The sequence below is a fragment of the Heloderma suspectum genome, chromosome 2, assembly GCF_057233095.1.
Source record: "Heloderma suspectum isolate Gila_16-S chromosome 2, 16-S_ref, whole genome shotgun sequence".
NCBI classification, from domain to species: domain Eukaryota; kingdom Metazoa; phylum Chordata; class Lepidosauria; order Squamata; family Helodermatidae; genus Heloderma; species Heloderma suspectum.
In genome coordinates this window covers 50,847,105-50,874,024 of record NC_139459.1, presented here as the reverse complement: position 1 = coordinate 50,874,024, position 26,920 = coordinate 50,847,105, and the positions used below count along the sequence as shown (strand labels likewise).

The 26,920-nt window shown below is 42.7% G+C and overlaps 1 protein-coding gene across 3 annotated transcripts in view; it reads right to left on the bottom strand.

Annotated features, from left to right (window-relative positions):
* MRPS27 (mitochondrial ribosomal protein S27) overlaps positions 1-26,920 on the bottom strand; it is a 70,444-nt gene that overhangs the window by 17,746 nt on the left and 25,778 nt on the right. For all 3 annotated transcript variants that reach the window (XM_084833506.1, XM_084833507.1, XM_084833508.1), the window contains 3 exons: positions 5,577-5,691; positions 4,066-4,144; positions 3,449-3,564 (listed from right to left, as the gene is read on the bottom strand). In XM_084833506.1, coding sequence (XP_084689632.1) covers positions 3,449-3,564; positions 4,066-4,144; positions 5,577-5,691 — 310 coding nt within the window. The remainder of the gene's footprint in view (positions 1-3,448; positions 3,565-4,065; positions 4,145-5,576; positions 5,692-26,920) is intronic.

Below are 26,920 nucleotides of genomic sequence, written 5' to 3'. Positions count from 1 at the left end.
GGTGTCCACGCATTCAGCAGGACATCTGAAAAAGGGTGCCGATGCACACACTCCCGATCATATGATGCGCCTATGGCTGTACACATGCAGTTACCCTTTTTCTGACCGTCCCCTGGATGGCGGAGGTCAAAGTGTGGGCCAGTGGATGCAAACCTATCTAGCCTATCCATAGAGGTAATGAGTGAAAGGGACTGAGCCATTTTCTTTATTCTCTTTCCTCAGGACACAATGGACTCTCATATTGCCAAATTTAATAGTTTTGAACTAATTTTAATAGGTGCAGTTACTGAGAGTCCCATTCTTACAGAACCACTCAGCTGCCCTTTATCCCAGTTAACCAGGGCACAGCCATTTTTCCTCTTCTAGTCTGACACTAATAAGATAACTGGTTTTCTCAGGCTTGCAGTATGCATGTATAGCAACTGGTCAGCAACCAGGCCCGGAATGCACATATACAGCAACCAGTTTCATGGGAGGCCCACTCTGAGGAGGGGATGAGGCACGGTAGGCCAGGATCCTCCTCGCAAGTGGACTGCCAGCAAGTTGTGTTGTCACAGCAACCACTTCCTTCCCACACTTCCTCTTGTCTAAAGACTGGCAACTATGAGATCAGTTGATACTTTGTTAGAGGGCAGATTTGGCTCTGGGACCTTCAGTTGCTGATCCCTACAATGTAGAACTGCATTTTGTTCACTGGACTAGAGCGGCAGTGGATGTAGCTGCTACAGATGAAGGGAAATGGGCACAGAGGTGGCAAGTCAGGAAAGAAATGATACCTCTCTCCACCCCATGTCAGGATGGGCCTTGCAGGGCTGAAGACCACAGAGGCAGCACAAGCCTCCACCGGCTGGATGCAGAGCCTCTGTGGGCCAAATTGGGCCTACAGGCCAGAGGGTCTGCACCCCTGCTTTATAGGGAGAGTGCTTTAGCAGTACAGTTTCCTAAGGGTCAGATGGAAAATCGCTAAGGAGAGTGGCAAACTGTATGACTGTTTTGAAATTAATGAAAAACTGTACTCTCTCATTTAAGCAGGGCTGGGTGGGAAGAAGAATCTAAAATGTTTGCATAGTCAATGTTATAATAATGATGATGATGACGATGTTTGCATAGGATTATGCTGACATTTGGGGGGCAAACTGAGAAGTGGGATAATCAGAAATTCATATAATGCAGAGTTTTACTGGATACTCTGCCAACGCCATAGCATTTTTCTAAGTCTCATTAGCAATGGCCAGAGACTGAATTGAGATATGGGAATATACTATAGAACAGGAATACATGTAGAACCTTGTCATGGAATTTAAGGCACAATGATACTAGAAGATTTGACCTAAATTACAAAGAATAGTAAAACCCTAAAGTAGATTGACCTGACAGAGAAGCTGCACTGTGCTAAGCTAGATATGAATAAAAGAAGTAGGAAAGGAATCCAATTTAAAGGAATTTAAAAAGGGGAGAGGAAAAAGTACAATGTGGTTTGTACATTCATTACGGTTTGAATCCGTACTTCTAAATCACATCCCTCTAAAACTGTTCAAATAATGTGCTCCTGCATAAAATTCTACTATATTATGGATACAATTCTATGCATGTTTAGACAGAAAGAAGTCCTACAACTCCCAGCATACCCCAGCCAGCGGTGAATAGGATTGTGCCTTAAAATAATTTCTCATGGCTGGCTGGGGAATGCTGGGAGCTATAGGACTGCCTTCTGTCTAAACATGCATAGGATTGTATCCTTAGCAATGTTTCTCCCTGTCAAGTCATAAGCCCCCTGCCAAATGTTCACAGGTGAAGCACACATCTGAAAGTAAGTTCTCAACTGTAGCTGTTCAAGCATTCAATTAACACCATTCCAGTTACTGACACCAGAATAACAGTCAGAATAACTGTCATAGGGAGAAGATCAAGAATGCTGCACCACCTTAAGAGACTAATGGCTTTATTTTGACATGAACTTCAGGAGAGAAACAGAGACAGAGACTCCTTTCAGCACTAAGTGAACTGAGAAGGTGGTAGGCATACCAAAACATGGGCTGGATGATCAAAAACGTGCTGTGTCTTGCCCGCCTCCTCCTTCTCTCACACAGGTTCATATTTAGTTTGGCATAAATCATAAGCCTCCTTTATGTGTGAATTGCATGAAGGGCGCTTCACATAATTAAAGGAAAGCATGGTCACTGGCCCCGCCTCTGATGCTTTGCGGCTTTTTTGGCCCTGCCTTCAATATCCATGCCTTGGGCATGGACATCCAGGCAGGGGAAGCCTACACACTTAGCTCTCTATGCCAGGGGTGGGCAGAAGGTAGATCTGGACCGACTGGCAGATCTCTGGGCAATGTGCAGTAGGTCAGCAAGGATTTCAGACTCCCCATGCATGCCCTAGATTACACTGCGGAGAAAGCTTTGTGGGGGTGTAACCAGGAGTGGACGTTTGGGCAGAAGGACTGTGCGCTCCATTTAATTTTGGTACCCAAAACTAATGCCTGGGCTGAGAATTCTTTCATTCTAAGTGTCTGCCTTTTGCACCACTTTTAGATAGGCCAGTTGGTGGATCTTGGGGTTCTAGTAAAATGCAAAGTAGATCCTGCAAGACCAAAGTCTGCCCACACCTGCTCTACACACACTGGAAGCCTCACCAATGTGTGGATGTCAGGAGTGGGGAAGCTGTGTGGCCTCATTTCCCATATTCACATGAACCACCCTTCATGCAATTAACACTGTTGTCTGCCTCCAAACTGGGGACTGAAACCACCTCAAACCATGGTTTCAATCCTTGGTTTGGAGGCAAACTATATTTGTACAAACTATAGTTTGCCCAGTTTGCACGTAATAGAAATTATGTTTCATGTAGTCAAAGAAGAGAGGGAATCAGAGCATGCTAGCCTATCATGTTCCTGATCCTCCAAACCAAGGCTAGGCAACATGAGGCAGGATCCAATGGTGCCCTTGCGCAGGCAGCAAGATCCACCCATCCTGGTGGATACGCAGCCAGCCCTGCTGGCCCTGGCATGTGCACGGCCCCTTCCACTGGTAGCACTTCTTGGGCCAAGTCCTGAAACGACTGGAACGGCTTCTTTCTGGAGGGGCATGACCTGTACCTGTCCCTTCCAGAAATCAGTGTTTACAGTCGTCTGGGGGCTTGCTCCTGGAAGCATTAAACTACAGCCGCCAGTGATAGGGGCTGCACGTACACTGGGATGGACGGATCTGGCTGCCTACACAAGGGCACCATTGGATCCTGCCCCTGGTGCCCTCTAGATGGACTACAACTTCCATAATCCCTGACCACTGGATCCTGCTGGTTGGGGCTTATGGGAGTTGTAGTCTGAGACATCTGGAGGAAACCTCTGCCCCAAACCATGCTTTGGAAGATTGGGAATGCTGCATCTGAACCTCGCCATTGTCTTACCACCAAACCGCAGCGGTATATTATGCAAATAGCTTACCGTAAGTTCTTTTTTGATTGCCAAATATTTATATGTGACGTAGAGTGAGAGAAGTTGTGTAGACACTTCATCAAAATTTTCCTGCATCATGATCTCAGAGACTACAGCCATAGCATCTAGCAATCAAACAAACAAAAATGTAAATGGCCTCATCACTGCTGCCATTTAAAAAAATACACATTTATTGCAGTCTGCATTTGGTGTTAAAAAAAATCATGTGCTGCTGTGAGGTGTGTTGTGCGTGTAATTGCATGTTCATGTTTTTACAATATTGTAAGCAGCCTTGTCAGGGGACTGTGCTCTGAAAATCAAGTTAAACAACTTTTAAATAAAGAAATAAACAAACTAAAATACTTTTGGAAGTTTCTTTTTGAGATCAAAGAACTCACAAATATCGGCCATAATGATGTCACTTGTTGAAACACACCGGACAATTTACTTGCATTAATAAACTTTCCCCTGGCACCGGCTTGAGTCCCCCCACCCCACTCCTTTTTTGGCTGATTGCCTGCAAGTGGAATTATGGGAAATCAGATGAACAGGAGGAGGCCCAAAGGGGCCATGTCATCCGAGACGTGTTGAGGTGCATGATGTCTAGTGGACATTTGATTTCTCACCTTCATAATTCTCATCCTTTATAAAAGAATCCAATAATATATTGAAGGTAAAATTATCAGGGAATATTCCATACTGTACCTAGAAAAAAATGAGCAGAAAGCACAAAAACGTGCAAACAGGTTTAGTATCGCATATACGTTAGGATTCCAATTTGAACGTGTAATACCGTAAGGCAAGACAAAGGACATGTCTACATCAGTATGACTTCCAGTTCTAATTTCATTTTCACTGACTGAAACCAGAGCATGAGAAATAATATCCTTTGGAGCATATGGAATGGCACCTGGCTGTGGCAAGTGGAGACTGCCACATGTGGACCAGGCAAGCAGGCAACTGTGGTTGCACACAGCTTGCCTTCCATCTGCAACTGCCTATCTGCTTGTGCTGCCACAGCTATCCAATAGTTTAAAACTGGGACCGGTAGCATAAATTGTTTGGAGCTTCAGGGAAAACATAACAAGGTCATGTACGCCGACTTGCAGCTCTTCCACTCTCACGTCCCTTAAGGTAGCCCTTTAAGTCAAGAAGAACTATACATGCAGCAACCACAGGGCTCCCAGTTTTCCATCACCAGCATTCATACACAGAGGCTAGTGCATACAACCAGCCAACTGCATGCAAGCACGCAGTCACACTCACTCCTACCAACCCCATACCATCCTGCTCCCAAAATTCTCCTAAGGAACCAGCATTCTTCAACTCTTACTTTTCATTAATAATGTGCAATGAGATTTCACAGGGATATGTTTCCGAATGCACAATGTGTAATAGGCTTTTTTATACTCTAAGCCAGGGGAAGAGATTGTTCAGAAATGCATGCAGTTCATAGTGCTTCTTGCCAAGCTGTGGATCTTGGGGAAAGAAGGGCAGCAAGACCCATTTCCTTTGACTGTGCACTGACATCAAAATGTCTCTGTATCACTCTGTAAAGCAGGAGACATGCTCCACCTCCAACTCAAAATCTAAGCTAAAAGGACAAACCAAAAGACAACCAGTAAGTATTGCAAAGATCATGCATATCAGTGCATGCAAAAATAGGATCCAGCAGGCTTCTATGGCCCACTCCTGTTCAAAGCAGTTTCGTGTCAGGTAGAAACCATCTTATTGAAACTGCCTACAGTACTTAGAATGGTTTGTGCAATACCATACACTTAATGAATACACTAAATGGTTTATTAAACAAATAAAAATAAATAAACCCTGGGCACAATCCAGGCAAAGTTGAACACACGTTCTATTGATTTCAGCAGGAGAGAAATAAGCAGGCATTTCACTTCCCCTACTGAAATCAATGGGAGTTCTTTAACTTTGGCTGGATCATCCCCAACGTCAAATGGGAATGGAAGACATTACAGGAAGTTTATTTAAAACCCCACACTTTCACCGTAAACAAAAAATGGAATCTGTGAACAGGACACATATTCATGGCAAGGCTTCTGATATAGCTAATTATGTCATTTCTGAAAAGCTGTTCTAATGACATCTCAAAAGTGCCTTGTTAAAACATCACCTTATTCTGTAAAGTGTACAAGGCTTTATCCCGTGCACCAAACTTAAGGCACTGCCTAATCCAGCTGTGGATGGTCCAGTCTCTCAAGTAAAAGCAATTAGGGCTGTGACGAAACCTAAGTGATGAGATAAACAAAAAGAATTAAAGAGGCCAACGTACATGCTGACCCTCCAAAATACGCACATTAATCAAACATAAGCAGAATAAAAGGTCACAGCACATAATTCTTCTGTAGTTACATCTGCATAGATTTATAAAGGGAGAATTTAGCCCTATTATTACTGCGATGTAAACCCACGTCTCTGGCATAATTGTTTGGGTCCAGTACAACCAATGTTAAAAACGTTTTAAGTTCCTTTGCTCTTCATAAGAGATTGAACTGGGCGCTTCACTCCACATTTAAATTAACTGGATTTAAATGTCTAATTGTGGCTCGATCAAACTCCTAATTTATCTGAATTGGTTAGGGGCATTTGACACATTGCAATGCAACAAATTGGGGTTTGCCATCAAGTCAACCCTCAACTGGGAGTCTCTGTCAGTCCCAGTAAATTACTTGTAAGATACAGGCAATTCAAAATACCTGTTTGTAACATTCACACTTTACATTTTAGGTATAATTTTTTTAAAAAAATCTAAGGTGTCCACCGAAAGAATCATAGGGTATAAAGATAGCATCAGAAGTAGTAGCAAGTCCGTAGTTTAACCTATGATCCAGTAAAGCTACAGAAAACCAAACACACAGATACTGGTTTGGATCCAAAAGGATCCAACCCATCATTCAATATTTTCAATTATCAGAACCCAATTCTTGAAGTTGTACTCTCTTTGGAGGTATTTCACTGACAAGTATCCAGTTACATCCATATACTATTTCCATTTTCTTCATTTGATTGAACTTGGAGACATATGAAAATATTTATCCAATTGAATGTTTTGGTGAACAAGAATGCTGTTTATAAAGGAATAAATGGGATCTGCAACAAAATGGTGGAGAGTGAAGTGCTCCTGTTCAGTGTTCTAGCTAGCTAGCCATGCCCTCTTCCAAGCGACTCCATTCCATTCTACCCTCCCACCACCTCTACCACCACCACTTAGAATTCCTCAGCCGCTGAGCATGCTCAGCCCTCATTGGGCTGTGTTTGAGGTTTCTTAAAAACCTCAAAACCGTGTGTGTGTGTGTGTGTGTGTGTGTACATGTGCATGCCCGCCTGTGGGAGAAGGATTTTCCCTACATATTTTTTTGTAGTTCTGCAAATCTTGGGGTTTCCCCAAACCTTCTGGTATCTTCCTTTTGTGTGTGATGGGGATGCTTTGGCTACATAAGGATTCATACTCAGAGAATGAGTTCACTATAGGATATACTCCAGAATCTGTTAAGAGGTGGAAGGGTATATAAATGTTGTAAATAAATAAATAAATAAATAAATAAATATTAAAATAAAATAAAATAAAATAACTGAAATGGGATTATAGAGGAGGTGCATAATGATCTGCTCTTCTCACATTACATAATTCTGAAAGTGACTTCCATGCTGGAAGCTATTGGAAACATCTATGTAGATTAAATTGCCTTTCCTTATCAGTTCCTGGCATTAGTATTCAGGACAGCAGGTTGGAGCTGATCAGCTTTTGTCATTGTGATTTACCTGTTATTATCGCTGCTGGTGTCAGGGGCCTGGCATTGTTGGACACCTGCTGAGGCCCACTGCCCAGGAGGGGGTGCACTGCCAGTCCCCAGAACTTGGCTGCTCCTTCTTGCTCTTGTTGCCCTGTTCGCCTGCCTGCTCTGAGCGAGCAAGATGTCAGAAGGGCAAGAAGAAGCCCAAACCTCTGTGTAGCTTGTCCTCTTCCTCTAGAAGGTTGTGCAGATCAAACCCAGAACAGTGGCAAACAAATAGTGGCAAGGAGGTTGAAGTGGGCATGCTCTGGTTGGGAGGTCTACTGACAACATCTTGCAACTACCTCCCCACCCCCCACCACCCAACCCCCCCCCCCTTGGAATTATATGCTCTATTGCTCTTATAATTACATATAGCTGACCATATTTTGGAAAGAAAAACAAAGTTGCTTCTAAGTAGGAATTTTGTATGCAGCCCTTGGTTAGGCTTAAAGAGATTTGCAGCAAGTGACCCATCTAGGATTCATCCATTGCATGTTTTATTTATTCATTAATAATTATACACTGCTTAATATTAAAAATCTCCATGCACCTCACATACCAAAATTAAAAATCACATTTAAATGCAATATTAAAACACCACTAAAAACATATTCAACTGCAACAAAACAAGAACATTTAACATACACTATTAAACACCATTTTAAAACAGCAACAACAATACAGAAAATACAAAATGCAGTAAAATGGAGCAGCATATGATCAATTGTGATTATTTACAAGCCAGAGAAGGCCTGGGTGAGGAAGTGTGTTTGAAACACACCACATTTTCTGACTCCTGAACTGCATGGGGGAGGGTTTTCCAGACAGTGGTGCCACCACCAAGAAGGCATGGTCATCACCAAAAAGCCTCTCCTACATGGGCATTACTAATGCTGCAGTAGCAAAACAGCCCTGCTCAGAATGGAAGGGCAGTTGTGGAAGAGACCACATGAATCAGGAGACCTGTTCCCAGTATGTTCCCGCTGCAGTATGGGTTCCAGCCATGTGGGGAAAGCTTTTTATTAGCAACATGAAAAACACTAATCAGGCCTCAAGTGAGTAGAATGTAAGAGATTCCACAGAAGGCCTTTGATGCAAGACAATCCACAGAAGGTCAAAGGATAAAACTTCCCAGGATAAGATCTGGTAAACCAAAGTTATAGCCTAGAGAAAGTCACTATGCTTTGGCAAAGCAGGTCCAAAAGAAAAACACAGCAACGGAAGTGTTGAAACACCACAGCGTTTTGGGGCTAGACAACTACTTGAGAATGAATACCACTGATTTGCAAACTAGGATTTAGAAAAGGAAATATTGGTTTAGGTTACAGAAAAACATACAATTATCTTAAGTTCTCCAACTTTTTCTCGTAAACTCTCAAGGCCTTGCAATGTTCCTAAAAGACTCTGATTTTACAACTCATAGCTAATCCTGGGCTAGAAAATGCACAATTAAATATCTGAAGTCTGATCTTATTTGTTGCCATCTGTAGTCAGAAGTGCCAAACATTTTCTGGGAGGAAATAATGGCATAAAAGAATGTTTAACGGTAGGAAGAAACTTTTAAGGGAGGAGAGGAGGAAATCCCTTAACAACTGTCTTGATCTTTGAGACAAAGACTGAAGCTCCTAAGATATAAGCAAGTTCTGAACAGCAAGGACCAGGAAGCATGACATCTAAACCACAGCGAGCTCGAGCCTGTACCCCCATTCTGCAAGCATCAGGATGAATGAACAGTACTAATGCACAGATGCTAGCCGCCTGGAGCCAAACTGCAGCACCATTTCATTGCAGGATTGGTTCTTCCATCTGAATGAGCATGCTTTCCAGAACATTTATCAGACTATCACAGCCACCAACCCGTTTCACTTCCCTCTAGTGAATTTCTGAGAATTGTCCCTTATGGCTAAAGGCTACACAGATTACTGTGTGTGTGTGTGTGTGTGTGTGTGTGTGTGTGTGTGTTTCAGCCTATAGCGTTGGTAGATATTCAGCTGCCAACTACAGAGGCTTTTATATGGAAAGCACAGCTAAAAGAAATATATATACTGCATCTTAAGTGGCAGATGTCCCTCCTAGAAAATTGATGTTACAATTCAAAAAGGCACACTTTCAATAGCGAGCGATGGCTGTCCATTTGGTTGATCTAATTGCTTCTCATACTTTTCACTTGAACTCTGATATTAAGAAGAGAAAGATCATATATTTGCTTTCATTAGGGGCCTGCCTCAAAAATGCTTGCAGGAAGCATCAATTACAGGCAATCGGATTGAATCATATGTTGATGAATCAGTTCTTTAATTGGTACAGACTGGCTCACTAGCCATGCAAGAACTCAGAGTCTCTAAGATTTGCATTCATGAAGCATCTTGTGTGGAGCCTTCTTTACCTCCTAAGCCTCCATTTCCAGGCTGGGGCCCCCATGGGGTGTTATGGCAAGGGTACAGCTCAGAACCACAGGCAGCTGGGCGGTACGGCTGGATGCACAAACAGACTGAACACAAGCCCCAGTTTCCTTGGTGGAAAGCTGCTCAGGGAGTTAAAGGAGCCATGCTGTATTACACAAGTGTGAGTTCCAGCTGGGCTGGAAGGCCTCCTGCAGCCCCGAGTTTTGGTTGGATAGCAGAGGAAGGTCCTCATGGGCTTTGGGATGTTCTGGGGAGAAGTCGACTAAGTCAGAGGATTTAGGATTACCCGCTCAGGAACAAAGGGTGGAGGCCTCGCCATCCCCAGGGACTCCACCTCTTCCTCCATGGATGCATCTTGCAGGGTAGCTGCATTGCTGACTGTCTTCTGCAGTGGTACAGGAATCCAGTTATCCCTGAATCTTCAGAGCCCTCCTCTAACATAGGTGGTGGTGGGGAGAGTTGCTCCGACTCCTGGGCCATGATATTAAGCAAACAAAAGAGCCACTGCAAGAGAAGTAGCTGTTTTGTTTACCACATTGAACACAAGTTACGCAGTGATTAGATCTGCCAAAATTATACTGGCGTTTCTTGCAGAAAGGATGTCCAGTGAGATGGGCAGATAGCAGGGCTGGCCCTCCCATGAGGTGGGGTGAATCCCCTGCCTCACATGGCGGACTAGGTGGAGTGGCAAATTGTGCCACTTCCCCCACCCCTGCCAGGAAAGCCCACCACTGCTGCCTCCTCCAATGGTGCTCCAAAGAACCCCACCAACTGTTTTTCCATTGTGGCATTTACTGCAGCAGAAGAGCAGGGCCAGTGGCTAGCTGATGCTCCAGAGAGTCCTGTCAGTCCCTAACTCCTGCTGTGGCAAATACCACAGCAACAGAGTGGCCACAAGGGCTCTCCAGAGCAAGCACCCTCCCTCTGTTTTGTTCTGAGTGAAACTGGATGGGTGGCTGCTCTCAGCCACCCAGCCTCTGGCTCATGCTGAGAATACCCTCACCATGAGCCAGTGGCCAGGGGGGCTCTCTGGAGATCTGACTCAGCAGAGGAACTGGCTGCTGAAGCTCTTCACAAAGCCAGCCCAACTGAAACGCCTGGCCCTGAGGGGGTCCTTCCTCAGAGCTAGGCATAGTGGGAGGGGTGTCCCATTTGTGGTAAACCTAGGGCCAAGCAGGCAACGTTACCAGCCTTGCACCTTCAGTAGATTCCCACATAAACATTCCAGAATGCACAAAAATTAGAAGTTCACTGTTTGCTACGAGTGATGTGGAGTGGAAAATTTTCCACTGCTAGATTCTATTTCCAAAAGTGCATTGTTCATAAAATTGACCAGTAATATAAAGAATGGATACACTGCTGGTCAAACTGGCCAGTTCTAAAGTTGTAATTAACTTTTCCTAGATGACTGTAGCCCTCTTCTCATGTTCTGTCCCACATATTTAATCAATGCATGGAGGGGGAGGGGGACTGATGTAGCTGGCCCAGCCCACAACCTCTGTGCATCTGCTGGCCCTGCTCCTAGTCTTTGCAGCAGAAGGTGAGAGCCAGCATGGTGTAGGGATTAGAGTGTTGATGAGGACTGGGGAGAACCAGGTTCAAATCTCTACACTGCCATGAAGCTCCCTGGGTGATACTGGGACACTCACCAGCTCTCAGCCTAACCTGTTTCACAGAGTTTTGGTGAGGATAAATGGGAGGGAGACACTCACACATGCTGCCTTGAGTTCCTTGGAGGAAAGGTGGGATGTAACTGTAATGAATAACTATATATTCTCCGTGTACAAAACTATATGCGTGTAGGCTCTGTATGCATGATTGGGAAGGAACTCTGGCATTTAAATAATGGAACAGAAGTGCCTGTTATTGAGTTGTCATGTCTAAAGATACTTACAAGCACTCCAATAAAAATAATTTCGAAGCAGAGCTTTGAATTCCTTTGAAAAGAACATTTAAACAACACTAAGGCTACAATCCTGTGAACATTTACCTGGGAGAAAGTCCCACTGAACTCAGTGAGACTTAATTCTGAGTAGACATAAGAACAGTCATGCTGGGTCAAACTAAGAATCCATCTAGTTCAGCATTCTGTTCACACAGTGGCCGGCCAGCTGTCGAACAAGAATCCACAAGCAGGACATGAGCGCAACAGCACTGCCCCCCCCCCCCCGTTCCCCAGAAACTGGTGTACATAGGCTCACTGCCTCTGGTTCTGGAGATGGCACATAGCCATCAGGACTAGAAGCCATTGATAGCCTTTTCCTCCAGGAATTTGTCTAACCCCCCTTTAAAGCCATCCAACTTGGTGGCCATCACTACATCCTGTGGTAGCGAATTCCATAGTTTAACTATGCGCTGTGTGAAGAAGTATCTGTCCTGAATCTCCCACCAATCAACTTCATAGGGTGACCCCATTGGGTTCTAGTATTTTGTGACGAGGGAGAAAAATGTCTCCCTATCCACATTCTCCACACTATGCATAATTTTGCACACCTCTCATGTCTCCCCTTGCCCTCCTTTTTTCCAAGCTAAACAAGCCCAGCTGTTGTAACCTTCTCTCATAGGGGAGATGCTCCAGCCCTTTGATCATTTTAGTTTCCCTTTCTTGCGCTTCTTCCTGCTCTACAGTATCTTTTTTTAGGTGTGGTGACCAGAACATGGTTTTGCAGGAAACACACATCGCTGCTTGCCACCACCTCACCTGTGATGAGGATGCCACAAATTCTCCTAAAAAAATTATTACAATTATTTGTTAGTTGTGTAAGCGCAGCAAAGCACTTAATGTGGATAGAGTTGAGAGACCATTGCATGGTACTGCAATTAAAATAGTAGAATGCATTTATTCAAAGAAAACCAGAGATCTGATAGGATGTTCAGCTGCAGCTGGAACCAGAAAACTGAAAATCCTTAGGAAATGAAAATCACCTTTTAATTAAAATAAAAATCACTATGTGCAATGGATATCTGCTCCCCTTGGGACTGGAACCTGTCACAATCATACATGGTTATAGGAAGAATGGCTGGGGAAAAAGTCATTCTGGGCCAGGTAAGACATGAATGATGTTGTGTCTAGAGTAAAGGAACTTCTGCCTAGCAATAGGAGTAACATTACAAAAGGGATGGGGGTTCTAAGAAAGAAAGGGATACAGTCGGAATCCACAATGCATTTCCCAACAAGGACTACTGGCCTGCGGTAGGGATGGACAAATCTGTGTGTTTCACTTTCTATAACATTTGCATTTTTGAAGCACAAGTTCATTCCATCCCATTTTCGCATCAGTTTGTGATTTGTTTTTAAAAGTCCGCAAGAACCTTCATATGCACTTTCCCCAATGTACACTTTTGTGTACACAATTTTTGATTGGCAAACAGCATTACAACACTCGGAGAAATGCAAAAACCAAAGGATAACAACAGTGTTTTTGAAGTGTGATTTGGGTCAGTTCATATTAAAATGCCAAACAAACAAATTTTGCCCTATCCCTAACCTGGGGAAATGGCATGACAGGCCCCTTGCTAGATTGCAGTAGAGAGAAGCACACAAAGAAATTAAACACACATGAACACCAGTAGACAAGTGGCTTACAACACAGAGAGAGAATTGGGACATTCATCATACCATCTCAGGCTTTATCTACCTCCCAGGTGCCACTCTGAGGGCCAAGACAGAAATTACTTTAAATCCATACCTAGAAGTTATGTCTTTATCTTTTATCTTTTCATTTTTATTTTAGAGTAGGCGTGGGAGGCCTGATCCAGAGGAGGAGGAACAGGGTAAAAATGGAACATGAAAGTAAGAAAGAAAGAACTGTTCCACTTGAGAAATGATGGGATTTTCAGGCGTACTAAAGACTCTCTGCCTTTTCCAACAGGAGTCAGTCTTGTACATCTTAAATTTTAACATGTTAAGTACAGGTATATCAGACTAAGGGATTTGCCCAGAGTGAGTAACCATTCCAACTGGTCACTTTCTAGACCCAGCAAGTTGCTCTCATTCAAGCTGACCTGTGACACTGCAGTTTCTGCTGGAGACAGATTTTGTGTGTGTCCTTATCTGCAAGGCTGAATCATCTGTCCCTACAGAGAAGGGGCCTCTTTTTGTGCCTCACACATGGCAGGGTCAAGATTCTTCGTCATTTAGGATTCAAACTGAAACAGAAGATTACGGGATCTTTTAAGAAGACATTTCCACAGCTGCCTCCTTGTCCCACTTTTTTTTTCTTTCCCTTTTCTCCTGCCCCTTTTTAAAAAGGTTATGTTGGATTGTAAGCCTGCAGCCAGAGCTCATCTGGTTTTATCGTTATAAGGCACCATTTTTTTTAGGTGTCGGACAAATAACTGTTTCTTATTCTTTTAACCAGAGGAACAGTACTGTTCGTCAGTATCAAGGCATAAATTAACCCAGTCTTGCTACTCTGGTATTTAGCAGCTAGCTCCAGGTAAACAGCCACTGCCATTGTCAGTCTAATGGCTAGTACCAGCACACAGGCTTTTCCTGTGTTAGACAGAGGTGGCTCTCCCTCTACTGTTCAACCTGAACCCAGGCAGAAGACACCTGGGATGATTATCCTGTAGAGCAAAGGTACAGATCCTTGTTCATCCCAAAGGCTGAATTCAATTTCGGAGAAGCTTTCGGGGCCTGCATTCCAGTGGTGGGTGGACAAAAGGGGCAGGGGCAAAAATACCAGCATACTGTAGCATATATTTCTTCCTGTCAGTAATTCAGCCTTAGGAAAGGCATGGCAACCTTTTAGAATGGGGAAAAAACAGCACAAAGGCCAGGAAACCACCAAATATTGTGGGCTGGGGGAGAGGGGGTTTGGCCATCTGGGGAACACTGGAAGGCTGGATTGAACCCTGGGAGGGCTGGACAGAGACCCTAGGCCTGAAGTTCTGGAATTGGCACTTCTGTGGTAGAGGCAAAAGGACTTGGAGTAGGTTGGAAAAAAGGCACTGGCAAATACAGCAAAGAGTGGACAGTTGTCCAGAGATTAGTTATGGCCAAGGTTGATTTAACTGCCTAGAAATTCAAACTCTGGGGCAATTACATCTGCTCTAAAGTAAGTTACAGAGGAATGGCCTGAAAAACAGAATGTCTCTTTGAATTCTCAGCTCCACCTGCAAACTCCAAATGGATTCAGATAAAAAGTCACAGTGCTGAGTGAGATGGTGACAGAACCACCAACGGCATGATCACTCACATGATGTGTGCCACGTCACTGTCAAATAGCAACACAGCTGAATTCAAAGCAATTCTGGGCAAACTCAGCTCTTGGCACTGACAGGACAGCACAAGGCCTTCACACAAATGAAAGTCCCTTTTGTGGCTTCAGCACTTCAGCTGGTTGTCTGAATCAATCTTCATTTCATTTCAACGGGGCTGCTTCTCACTCAAGTGACTGGCTGATCAGGATGATCGACTCTATTGTAAAGTGGCTCCATATACAGTAAAAAAAACATCAGCGTAAGTAAACAGCACAGGCTGTCCCTGTGGCAGAACCAAATCTGTGTACCACAGGGCATTGTGCCCAGGTCACTATTAGTGGTGATGTAGGCGCAAGGATGTGCAAACCTCCCTAAGAACTCAATACTCCATTCAAGGACAGTCTGGCTCCTTTCTGTCTTTTGGAAGAGATGTTCCATTTTATCCTCTTTGACCTAGATGAAATTTTTAAAATGCCTCAGCAGATACTCTAAATAAATACATACATACGTACATACATAAAATAGAGGACAACTGAAGGAGTGTTAAGTGTCTCTCCCCACACTCTCAGAAACCTCTAACAGGATATAATTAGGCTGTGCAATATGTTCAGGGACCAGAGAAAGACAAGTGGAAGGAAAAGACACAATCTACTAATTGTTGCTGCACAAACCTTACTGAAAGAAATAGGGTGGCTGTGTGAACAAGGGCTTGGTAGATGTCACCCTAAGACTGCAGGAAACCAAGAATGCCAAGCCAAAGGATAAACACTGAATTAAATGAAGAGGCAGCCTCTGGCACGTCTTATGTGCGGAATGGAAAGGCCAGGAGGTTTCCCTGTGGCTTTCTGCTATCTATACTCCTCCAGCTCCTCCAGATTCTAATCACCTATTTTTGCAGACAGCTCTGGTGTAGCACTGTGCTTATATTCTTTAATATTAATGCACAGCACGTCAATATGGCAGATCCATTTCTCTGATCTGGAAAGTACACAGACCTTTCTATCATTCTGTCCAAAATGCAAATATTACTGGAATACCCATTCTAAGCTTGATTACTTTGAAGTTAATTTTGCTGATGTTTGTGAGACTTGTTTCCAGGTAGATCTATTCTTTTCAATATTGCATGGAGACTGTTGTTTCTTCTTCTTCTTCTAAATGTAAGGATCTCAAAGTTTTGTTACGTGCCACCATGTGGTGAATCCTGTCTTGACATGCTCATATACAACTATTGATACAGTAAACCTGAAGTAAGCCAGCAGCATTGTAACTACACGAACTTCAACACTAATCCCAGAAACACATGAATATAACCACTGATTTCATTGATACAACCACTGAATTAAGTTCATGCATTCAGGTGGAGGTCTGCAGACAAAGAGAGCACTCAAGTCTTTCTCTAATTTAAAAAGAAAAGGGGGGAAAGAGAAGGGAAAGGGCTTTCATAACAAAGACAAAGAAAGCTGGAATTAACAAGGGTTTGTGCTCAGTTTACAGCAGTTCCTTGCTGAACCACTTTATCTATAAGCTCTCACATGCTGTCTGAATTTTCCCAAGTCAAAACGGGGGGAGGGGGAGATGACACTTTTAAAGTCCCTCAGTGTTCTAAGAGCCACATTACAGACCGAGAGCATATATGGTATGGATACACTGCGCATGTAGCATATTCAGTCACATCTGAAGCAGCCAAATGTGTCTATTTCACCATATTGGACGTGTACCAGGGAGCTGTGCAGCTCAGGGTGAAATAAACTCATGTATCCACTTTAAATGCAAATGGCAAACATGGAATGCACACATGCTCCAAATCTGTACATGCTCATTTACTTTTACAAAATAGATGTTTGTTCCTGTTTACTTTAGATTCTAAAATGATTTTAGAGGTGACCAGAAAGGAAATAAATACTCCAATTCCTGATAAAGATTTCAAAGTGCCAGGAATAAGCTGATCTCTTGGAATGAATCCAAAGCTACCTCACTTTCTAAATGCAAATCATAGTTACGTATTAAAGCTTTAGCTTGAAAATGCCACGTTCTTTCTTCCCAGGCATATTTTTAGGTACAAAGCTTAATGATCAAATAGATTCTAGGAAGGCTTAGCTTAGAGGGCTTGGAAGGACGTCACCAAGAAATCTCCTTTGTCTACCATTTCAAGCTGCAAGCAGAGGGAGAAAGCCCAGGGGCACGGATCATGCCTCACTGTCAAAGAAACTGCCCCACAAAACCCTTTGCTCCTTGAAAGTTTCTTTTTAATCATGCATGAGTAAAAGAAGCTTCCCTTTTATCTTTTCGCCTGTGTCAACCTTGCATGCATTTGTACGTATGCATGCACATGCTTATACTTCTTTTCAAGCTCTTGTACACCCCTATTCAACACACAAGTCCTTGAAATAATAAAAGACACAGGACACATTTTAATTTGATAACTCTATATCCTAGGGAGAAACAGAAGGGAAAGTTTTTCCTGGCCTTATAAAAAAATATTAAATTTGCGAAGGCATTAAGGGAAACGCATCCTCGATGCAATGCGTCACACATTTATTTAACAACTACGACAACAGGGGCCAGTTTGGGAAAAAGAAAAACCTTTTTACACAACTACTGAAATCAAGGGGAAGGAGAGAATTTCAAAGCAAGGCAATATTCTCTTAAAAAAAATAAAGGGACAAAGCAGTTTCCTTCTTTGGCCCCTTCCCCACCCAAGTAGGCCATTCTTTTACATTTTTCAGTCAATAAACCATGAAAATGTAATCATTATTCATCTGCTCTTTGAAAAAGAGGACATTAGACCTGATGATTTTTTTGGACAAGAATTTAAAATGAGAAATTTCTGTTTAATTGTTATGTTGTAGCCATAACCATGACACCGGGCAGCTTTTTTTCTTTTTCTTTTGAAGAGCTAATGTACTGAATATCTAAAGGATGTCTATTTCAGAATTGTTTTATTTACTCCAGATAAAACTCACATATTGCATAAACGTTAAATCCAACATTGCATCAGCAGATGTCGACTTGGGCAATTGAACTTTCCTTTCCCCTCCTCTTACCTGCAGGCAGTGTGTGTATGTGTTCCCCCTCCCACATCTGCTCTGGAGGATCCCCAACCTGCAGACCAAAATTTGGAGGCATGCAGAGGACTACAGGAGGGAATCCATTCCGCTCATGGATGCTGTTCCATTCACAGACAGGGATCACTGAATTTCACCTTAACAATACTACCTGCCTCCTCTCCCGTAAATGTATGGAGGCAATACAAGTCAAGAAAAGTGGATTTCAATGTAAGTGATCCTTGAACCTGGGTCATCATTTGGCCAAAGTTAAGCACATGCTTATATTTCACTGGAGCATGCTCTGGATACTTATGAGCCAATCCAGGCCCCTGATCTGGACTGGGACCCTAGCAAAGTTTGGGATGCATTAACTCCTTGCCCTCTAGATGTGCTTCCAATCAAGATACACCCCATGAATAACTACAATTTTCATTGAAAAAGAAAAAAGAAGGATCCATTTCTTTCAATGGATCCTTTCTTCAGCATGCAAATGGCTGGTGTAGGGCCCCCAATCCCGATCAAGACCACGGTGGGGTGCACAGGGCTAAAGCCCCCTACTCCCCAAGCTAGGGTCTTTGTCCAGATTGGGGGGGGGCATGCTAGCAATTTGTGGGGGAAAGCAGCACAGGGCCAGCACAACACAGTGAAGGTAATGAGTAGTTAAGAAAGCCCATGTGCATCACACCAAAGGTGTTGGCATGTAGGCTTTCCTTATGCAGACATCTGTGCCAATGCATAGAAGTCTAGGGGGTGTGGCCAATGCCATGCAGGATATCAGGATGGGACCCAGAACGTGTTCCCATTGGGGGCAGAGGGAACTTGCCACTGGCCCCACCACAACATCCTGCGCGTGTAGCTTCTACACATCGAGGACAAGTAAACATATGTCAAAAGCAAAACCTTGCCTATAATTTCTAACCCACAGATCTTCATAGCTAGAAAACTACGAGATCTCAAGGCAAAACTTTTCATATCTGGCACGAGTTGGGCAATTTTATAATTTTCTTAAAGAGTACAGCGTACTTAAAGAGTACAGCGTGCAATGCGCTCACTCTAAACATGGGTGTAGAACACTAGGGCAGTGTCTCATATTGCTGATGCGCCCCCGTTAGTTCCGTTTCACCAATGGGACCTAGTGCTAGTGCAGCAGGAACTAGCGCTTCTCAAAGCAGCCCTGGAAATGAGTTTCTGAAATGGAACATGTCACTGGAGCTCCCTTCTGCGACCTCCGCTGACCTGCCCCATTCCAGAAATGAGCGTTTCCACTCTTTCTAATTGCTTCCGCAACCTCTAGCTTTCCCTCGAGCTACCAATGGGTCCCACTAGCATGCAGGCAACATTGGATTCTGCCCTTAGTCTTTGTAACATTTTTAATAAAATTAGGCTTATTACATATATAATGTAAACAACAGCTTCAGGGCACATAAAAAAACAAAGGTCCCTAGGAAAAATGTCCAAAATCCACTGTTGGGCTATACTTTTTATTAGGACCAACCGAAAAGTCAAAAAAGAGTGAGCAAGCTTTTGAGTTTTCAAGAACTCTTCATCAGGCTGAATGATACAAAAAAATTGTGGGGGAGGGAAGAGAGGACGTTCAAAAATTAGGCCAGATATTGTGGCCATGAGGTCTGCTTTTAGACTCAGTCTCCAGATGGAAGATGGAAATTGCAAAGTGAATGAATTAACTTTTGGTGAGTGCTGCAGGTATCAGGATACCTTACATCTAGGATTCTGGGACAAAGAAGAAATGGCTGACCCTCATTTTGAAAATGGCTGTTACCTTGATTAGATCCAGTGGAGGTTGGTGGCTCCAATGCCAGTGGATTTCAGTCAGAACGAGTCAGAACTCTAAAGGAGCTATCCACTCATCTTGGGTAGCTCCTTTCAAGTTCTGACTGAAACCCAGACTGGATTCACCGCCCCACTGACATCGGAACCACCAGCCTCCACTGCCTTGATCTGTCTGTAGCCTTAAGCAAAACACACTAGTTCCAGGGTAGCCAGAGAGCAAAGTTTCAGGGTTTTTGTTTGTTTAAAAAACAAACAGCTTTCTTCTTTAAAAAAAATCTCAGAGGACAGAAGACAAGAAAGAAAAAAAGATCAATGTTTCTCTTTTGTTGCTGTCAGTGTTGAGGGATGTATATCTAATGAAATAACATTTTAAAACTAGTTTCCCTGGGGCTGTGCTCCCACTACAGTCGCCCTCCCACCCATCCTCTCCTTCTGGAGGAAAGCTATATTATAAAGAAAGAATTGGCACTATTTTCATCACACAGCCAAAATACCTTTGAAGATAAAATGCTTAAGAAACCAAACTGAGATCTATCTTGTTTTAAAAGAATCTACTGACAGTACAGAAAGCACTTAGTACAGATTTCTTTCCCTTAAAAATACTTATGGGCTCATACCACTGAAAATGACTGGATCTGAATACAAATTCCTTTAATAACCTAGTGTTAGAACACACACTACAATAGGCCCAGGAAAACACTGGAGAATGATGGAGTGAGCTGTTGCTATAGCAACCTGATAAGAGATTCTGGTGCTTTCCACAGTCCCAGCACAACCACAATAAAGTCTAATTTATGGCAAGATACTTGCTTAAATATTCTCCCTTGTTACTTGTGTCATGTTTAAAAGAATAAAAGACATGTAAATTATTTAACGTCTTACTTTGGAAACTATCTAAACACCAGCAAATGTATAATGCACCCAATAAAATCTCATCATGCTTTTTTCAGTAAAGCCTAAAGGTCAGATCTGAGCGTTAGCCACATTTCTTCTAAAATGAAATTAGATACACCTTCTACAGCAAACAGGATAGAATCAGGTGTTTTTTTTCCCATTCTGCCCCTTGAGCCATTGTAGATGTCTGTAGCATTCTTAACCAATTCCTCACTATAATAAAGAAACATTTTCTCCTGTAGCCCTCAACTCTGGATGTGAGTTCATTGCACAATTAGAGGAGAAGTTGTATCTGTTCAACAACTGGAAGAAAACGAGTCCAAGCCTACACCCTACCAACTAATCATATCCACATACTGCAAACACATACTGCAAACACTATGCAGTATCACAACGGGCACATCTCAAAAGTTTAAACAAGGCCTCAGAAAATTGCTTGTATTTTTTTTTTAATATAAATGCTTGAAATGGGCAGCTGTTTCTGTAATTATCCAAAGGGCACAAAAAGTGTGAGGATGGGAAGGCTTGAAATAATCATTTTCCCTAGAAACAGTTCATAAAAGGTAAACATTCTGTATGAATGCAGAGAAAACAGTGACATTTCTCCTTTGAATGAGAATGGATACCTAAAAAGTGTTTTCAAGCCCCCAAATAATACTAATACTGTTCATTAGTAATACTATTACTCCTTCCATTACTTTTTTGTTCTATTACTTTTGATATTTTGATTCCCAACCCCATCCTCTCTCACTCGATTTTGTTATTTTCAGGTGTTGTGACAAATAAATCTGTGCTGCTTACTTTGTGGTAGATCACTATTTATAACTGTTTCAAGACTTATGGTAACTCCTATGAAAAACTGGTGTTTGAATCTGTTTCCCTGAGCCCTCCCCACCTCTTTTACCAGTTGTATTGCACCTATTAGGTTGGGCCTGCATTGTTTTTGAGTCTTTGTACAGCACCTAGAAAACGTTAGGCGCTTTATAAATAATAAAAAATAATAACATCAATTCTTTGCTGTTGAACCTATAATTGGGAAGACATGGCTTTGCCATTAGTCCAAAATGTAGTCAACATTTTCATCTGATGCTATGTTCTTTTCATTTAAGCAGTGGTAGTATGGCATCTTTTCCCATCCTTTGCCCATCATTACTGTGATACAGGGCACCTGCTGCTGTACTCTTCGTTTCTACCCACCTGATCTCCTAATTCTTCACTATGACAACCATATTCCACTGTTTGCATCTGCCCCCACCATAGCATCAATTGAAAAATGTCAGAAATACAATGGATGAGATGAAATGTCAAGAAAAATAAATGAGGGCCTTGTACTAAAAATGCATACCATTGACAATTCAAATCATGCTTATTTTACATTTCAAACACAGGCTGGGAATACATGGACCTGAAGCTTATTATGTTTGTGGTATCCAACACTGGGGAATATTGGGGGGGCAGGAGGAAGAGGAGAGAACCAACAACACCTCACTCCTGGAAAACCATCATGAATATGTTACCAAAATCAGCTACTCTGATTAATGATGCACCCAAGATGGCTCCCTTCACGCTGTGCTACAGCTCAATACTGCAGTCACACTTCAGACTTCGCATGAATATGTAATTAATTTTAAAAGCCTTATTGTACGGAACAATATTACACAACCAAAATTGTACCCAAGAGGTAGTGGGGCTCTAACAATAAATTGTCATACAATTAGCTCCATCTGCCTGTTTAGTTATTAGTGCTGGTGACACCTTTCTTCCTACAGTACAGGATCAGGTGCTGCGGATCCTCTTTCAAAGGGGAAAGAAGAAAGCAGGGCCATCCTGTGGGTATAATCATCTGAGTGTGAGAAACAGAGCTTGTGTGATTGAGAAAGACATTAAGTGCCAGTGTTGACATTTCAGGTGGAGCACATGTGGCAGAGACATATGTGGGGTATTTGTGATATTCAGCTGATAGGAAGGTGGGCTGGTATTTCTGATAATAACCAAATTTCTGTTAATGGATCACTATTTTGCAGTAGAAATTGCAGGTGCAGGGCCCTCGATCAGATTGGGCTCATAGCGGGGCGGTTCAAAGTATCCCTAACCCCCATTCACACACTAGGGTCCCAATCCAGATCGAAGGCCCTTCACCTACTCTTGAATAATTTTTTTTTAAAGATGTAGCTGCTAACTATGTCTTTAAAGTAGGAAAGCTGGGGAAATCCATTTGGGGGGTGGAGTTTGACATGTTTTCCTAGGTTTGGCCACCCAGACTTCAGTTTGGTTCCCGCTCCAGTGCCTGAATTGATCTGTAGCAAGTTGGGCCAGTTCGTGATTTTTTGCAAATGGGGGTGGGGGAGGAACTTTTCTACAATTCGCACAAATTTCTGAGGAATTTGCACAACCTACGATCAAATTTGTGCAAATTACGGCCAAAATTTCATAATTTATGCAGCAGCACTGGCCATAATTTGCGCCAATTAAGGAACCTTCCAAAAAATGGGCGGGGGGAGAATCCTCCAAAGTTCCTAGAATTCGGGGGGAAAGCCACAAATGTAGTTGTGCATGCTGCAGAACTCCATCGAGCCAAAAAAGAACCAGATTTCCCAGCAATGAATATCCCGAGTTTAAAGTAATATCTCTTTTGGCCCTCAAATTCCACAAAGATGATGCTTAATTTGGTCATTCAACATGTTACAACTCCTTTGTGTAGTTTCTCTCAGTTATTCCTACAACAAGGCCCAAAAGCCAAGGGCCAAAGTTCAGTGGTACAACACATACCTTGTCTGCAAAACGTTCCAGGTTTGGTCCCTAGCCCCTGTATTTATTTAGCTACCTAAGCATCATCTTGCCTAGGTAGCAAGGAATAGGGAAAAGCCTTTTGCCTGAGTCCTTGGAGAATGTCTGCCAGTCAGAACGAGCGGTACTGATCTAGATGCGCCACTGGTCTGACTCAGTATAGGGCAGCTCGGATAACCAATTATCATTCCCGTTTGCAGATGGGAGGGTTGAGGGGAGAGGCTGAGGCAAAGCATATAGTGGCTTGGAAGTCAAAGCAGAAACGATATTTGAACTAAGGACTTCCTGTTCCAAAACAGGTTGCCAAAGTTCAGGTAGATCAACCTCCACAACATGGTGTCCTCCAGATGTTTTGGACTACAACATCCATCACTGCTGACCATTGGCCATGCTGGCTGGCAAAGTAGTCCAAAACATATGGAGAGCTCCAGGTTGAGGAAGACTGGGTTAGATCATCCCCGATGTCAGTGGAAAGCCATATTCCCCTCTCTCCTTTTTATGGCCAGTTGTGTTATACAAAATGTATTATAATAACTCATTTTATTGCTGCTCTGCTTAGTCCTCAAGCAATTTTCTAAAACTAGATTTTTTTTTTCTAAAAAATTGCGTGAACAGCCACTGAGGGAAAGGTGACAAACTATATTCTATAAATATTATACTGTGTTATACAAACCTGAGAAACATCTTTCTACACTGTTCTTTTTCCTTGGCTTGTGACTTTCACTGAGCATTTCTGCACACTGCTGTTCTTTTAAATTGAGGCCATACATGAAAGGGCCAGATTGCTTACATCTACTGTTTCATTAACACTGGGAAACATGGAACTTTTCAAGGTTTTTCTCTTATTAAAAGTAGTACAAGAATGCTGGACAAGAAACATTAGACATTTTGTCCCAGTTAATGAGACAGCCAAACAGAAAGTCACATATCAATAAATGATATAGCAAAGTGCTCATCAGATGCCGCCCCAAGAAATCACACGTCAATTTCTCAAGGTTATTTTATATACCTATCTCCTTTCCATACAGGCCTTCTGGAAACTGTTGTGTGAATGATTCCACATTTGCCATCTGTTATCCCACACTTATATACACACTTTTTCAACTAATGCAGTAAGCAATATTTGTAGAAAGCAAACAGAATGGTTACATTCTGGACCAGGAGAATGAAGGGAAGTTAGGAGGTTGAAAAATGTAGTCCAGCATGGATTAATTTCTCTGAGATGCCAATTTTTAAAGGGTTGGGCAGTATGAGACTTGGAGCCATTTTGCATAGTGGCAAAACCTAATTTCCCTCGAAGTGTACATTGAAAAGGAAGTTGCAGCCAATCACAACTCCCTAGTGAATGTACCTGTACGATGTGCGTGTTTCTCAGATTCACACAAGTATACAAAGTGAGCCTTATTTTCCTCTTCCTTGTATTAATTTTGCTTTATTTTAAAAAATTAATTTAATCATATCAAAAGCTCATTGTAAAATGGTATTACAATACAGGAAAATATGCTTGTTTCAAGCAGAAGGAAATGTATCATATTAAAACAAACTATAGCGAAGTGGAAACATTATTCGTGAGATGGCTGAGCATATCACAAATACTGAAAATTGACCAATTAACACTTATAAAAATCTTTCCACTTGCCAGTTGGTGCTCAGCTTGCCTTGTAATTAGCCTTCCAAGCAGGCACGGTTCCAGAATATGGTGGGTAATGGACAATGAAATATCACTGTCCCCTTCCGCTCCCACAGATGGTTCTCCTCCAAACTTCTCCATGGCCAATATGCCACAATCATTTCCATAAATCTAATTTCTACTCTGTGCTCATAGATCCCATCTCTCTTCCTGCCTACTCAGTCCCTTGCAGTGGTGTAGTGCCTAAGTAATGCAGGAGAACTATAAAATCTTCTTCTTCATGAAAATGTTCTTCATGAAACAACAGACCAAACAGGCAATCACAGTTACAAATGAATATGAAAAAGACTGAGGGCACAATCCTATGCATGTTTAGATGGAAATAAGTCCTAAAAGTCCCAGCATTCCCCAGCCAACAGACTTCTTCCCATCTAAGTATGCATAGGATTCTGCCCTAACTTTTAAAAAAACTGGGGTGCATGTTTCACTTGTCTATTGTTTTGGTATTTGCACTTGTTAAGATCATAGTTATTTTAGGGCGCAATCCTATGCATGTTAAGACAGAAAAAAAGGCCTACAACTCCCAGCATGCCCCAGCCAGCCATGCTGCCTGGGGCATGCTGGGAGTTGTAGGTCTTTTCTCTGTATAACCATACATAGGATTGCGCCCTTAGGATACCTGTTCTAGGCAGGTTGCCAGCCATCTGTGTTGACTGTACCATCTTGACATTGATTGTACCATCTTGGCCACCATCTGTGTTTTCCAGGTATACTGACCTTTCTACGACTTCTCAACCCCATTTCCCAGCTGTTACAACATAAGCAGGATAGCTAACACTGAAACAATAATTACATGTTTCTGATGCTGAGATGATATGCGAATGAAGACTATTTCTCAGGTTCAAACAGCAAGATGCTGAAATCTTGATTACGAAGTCAATGTTGTTTGTCACAATCTTTCCCTAGTGCTGGAATTCTCACTTTTATAGAAACTAGTCTTTCACACAGCCTTTGACATTTGACAATGGAAGTTCAGCACATTTCTTTTTTAAAGGGTAAGCAAACAAAGATTTTATGAATAGTGGTGCGTAAGCCACAAATGAACTACTACCACAAGGTCTATTAAGAACTAAGAACAGCCCTGCTGTATCAGACCAAGAGTGCATCTAGTCCAGCATTCTGTTCATACAGTGGCCAACCAGCTGTCAACCAGGAACCTACAAACAGGACATAAGCGCAACAGCACCCTCCCACCCATGTTCCCCAGCAACTGGTGTACACAGGCTCACTGCCCTGACAATCACGTTTTAGCAAGGGGGAATATTCTGAGTTGAGGATGGGCTGGAGAGTAATAAACTGGCTTACACCCACAATGGCTATGTCATCGTCAAAGGGCTCTTCCATTCCCACTATATTACCATCGACAAAAGCTCTGTAAGAATTCTCCTGTTACAATGCACCTCACCTGATCTCTCCCTTTTACCAGTGTTTGGGTTTGTCTACAGGATTGACAATCATAAGGCATCACAATGACAGAATTCTGCCTGTGCTTAGGTTGCTGTCCATATTGGAAGAAACCAGGCTAAAGAGTCCAATGCATCTGTCGTGGCTTGGGGAAAGTAGTTCACATGCGTGTGCAGGGTGGGCTCTAGGTCTGAGGGGCCATCAGCAAAGTGTCCTCTTTTACTTGGCACTGGCAGGCTTATCTGACTGCCAGAACTGCCAGGAGGCTCGGTCAAGCCACTCCTTTAATTTCCCACAATAGCCCAGAATGATGCTAGGTCGGCAGCATTGTAGGAAATGAAAAGCATGGCTAGATCCTGCCACCTGGTGCTGCTTAGGGAAAAAAATTAAGGAGGGCTCAGAGCAGGCACCAGCAGTGAGCCCTGACAGGGTGCTGAGGCCCTGGCAGCTGCCAAGTG